Source organism: Chinchilla lanigera, unplaced genomic scaffold (assembly GCF_000276665.1).
Source record: "Chinchilla lanigera isolate Chin_1 unplaced genomic scaffold, ChiLan1.0 scaffold00002, whole genome shotgun sequence".
NCBI lineage: Eukaryota > Metazoa > Chordata > Mammalia > Rodentia > Chinchillidae > Chinchilla > Chinchilla lanigera.
In genome coordinates, this window is record NW_004955403.1 from 46,696,128 (window position 1) to 46,697,913 (window position 1,786).

The 1,786-nt window shown below is 60.0% G+C and overlaps 1 protein-coding gene across 1 annotated transcript in view; it reads left to right on the plus strand.

The window, feature by feature from the left end:
* The first annotated feature begins 1,432 nt into the window (after positions 1-1,432).
* Positions 1,433-1,786, plus strand: part of Slc25a37 (solute carrier family 25 (mitochondrial iron transporter), member 37) — a 41,523-nt gene continuing 41,169 nt past the window's right edge. The window contains exon 1 of the mRNA XM_005373702.2: positions 1,433-1,648. Coding sequence (XP_005373759.1) covers positions 1,433-1,648 — 216 coding nt within the window. The remainder of the gene's footprint in view (positions 1,649-1,786) is intronic.

The window sequence follows — 1,786 nt, forward strand, 5'->3', positions numbered from 1 at the left end:
CAACAACTTCTGACCAACATATCTTCGAAATCACCTTTGACAGAAGTAGAGGGCTTTTTTCTTTAGCCATCATTAAACACTGAGCTTGTTTTTATCACCTTCTTAGCACACATTTCGGAAACTGCTATGTGCAGCTACACAGAATGGGAAATTATTGCCCTTGGCCTTGAAGCTTGTTGGCCTCTGCTGATGTACACACACTGTAGGGTATCTCACTCCTCTGAGAGCTGTCTGGGGCACCACCAGAACCCTGGCAGGCGCTGCATCTTCAGGGTCTGCCCAGCTTTCCTGAGAAGAACCCTGGTCCAGGTAGGGCAGGGAGCTCTGGATGCCTTAGAAGTTGATCAGTCCCAGGGGGCCTCAGCCGTGGAACATGCATGCACACCTCCATGGAGACTTCCACAAGCTGACAGGCATCTTCCTTACTTTTTGACACCCTTTCCCTCAGATGGAGCATGCCCGGGGTACTACCAATCAAGCCTGATGGATGACGTTAAAGAGACCAGAGTCTAAAAGGCAGACAGGCAGACAGGCAGATCTCATTTCCAAAGATCTTCCAAACCCAAAGAAAATGTGCAGGTGGCTCTAACTGAAGGGCCCCATCTGGGTTACCAGCGTCTTGCTCAATCTGTAGCAGGGAGGGGCTGGCCTGGCTTTTTGGGAGAACAAGAGGAGGAACACACCCAGCTCTTCTCGGTACGTTTTCAGTGAAAGAAACAAGTTCAGATAAAACCCTTTCCCAACAAAGCTAGCTAGAACAGGGCCTGTGAGTTTTAACTGACCCCTGTACGGTATGTGTCATGAGAGGTGCACCCCGACATCGAGATATGTCTTCAGTTCTAGAACTTTCTAACCTCTCCCCTATCCAACCACCCTAACTGCTTCATAACTGACATTCCCAGCAACGCCCCTCGGCTACCCTCTCCCTTTCTGGCCTTAGGAATGCCAAAGCTTGCTGAGCAATACAGTTTGCAAACCCGCGGGCCCTGGAGGGTGGATTTTCCAGGAGCCGCTATTCCTGATCTCCCTCCACCTCTGGGCATCTCCCCTCTGCCGCTCGGCTGACCCTCCCCAGGGTCCGTTTTCCCTGCTGCCCCTCGCGGGCCAGCACCAACCACCCTCAGGTCGCCCAACTTCCCGGGACACCCCAACGACTACTCTCGCCCCCATCCGGTGGCTTAGAAAAGTGCACAGGGCGGTGACGTCACAAGGGAGGCGGGCGCGCACTCCCCGCGCACCAATGGCGCGGCCGCGGCGGGCCTCTTCTTTCCCTGCCATTGGTGCCTCCGGCCCCTCGGCTCCGCCCCAGCCCGCCATGGCGTCAGCGGCCGCGGCCCCGGGAGGAGGTTCCCACTTTAAGAAGTGAAGTTTTCCGCCCCCTCCCCCTCCCTGCCCACCTCCTGCAGCCTCCCGCGCCCCGCGGGGCCGGCGAATGGAGCTGCGCCGCGGCGGCGTGGGCAGCCAGGCTGCGGGGCGGAGGATGGATGGGGACAGCCGAGATGGCGGCGGCGGCGGCGGCGGCAAGGACGCCGGGTCGGAGGACTACGAGAACCTGCCGACCAGCGCCTCCGTTTCCACCCACATGACAGCCGGAGCGATGGCCGGGATCCTGGAGCACTCGGTCATGTACCCGGTGGACTCGGTGAAGGTGAGGCGCGGGGAGGCGCGAGGGACGGAGCGAGCAGAGCAGGGGCGCGCGCGGGCTTGCATCTCGCGCACAGACAGCCGGGGGCAGCGCCCCGAAACCACGCCGTGCGCGGGCGCCCGCTGCGGGGGCCGGGGTCGC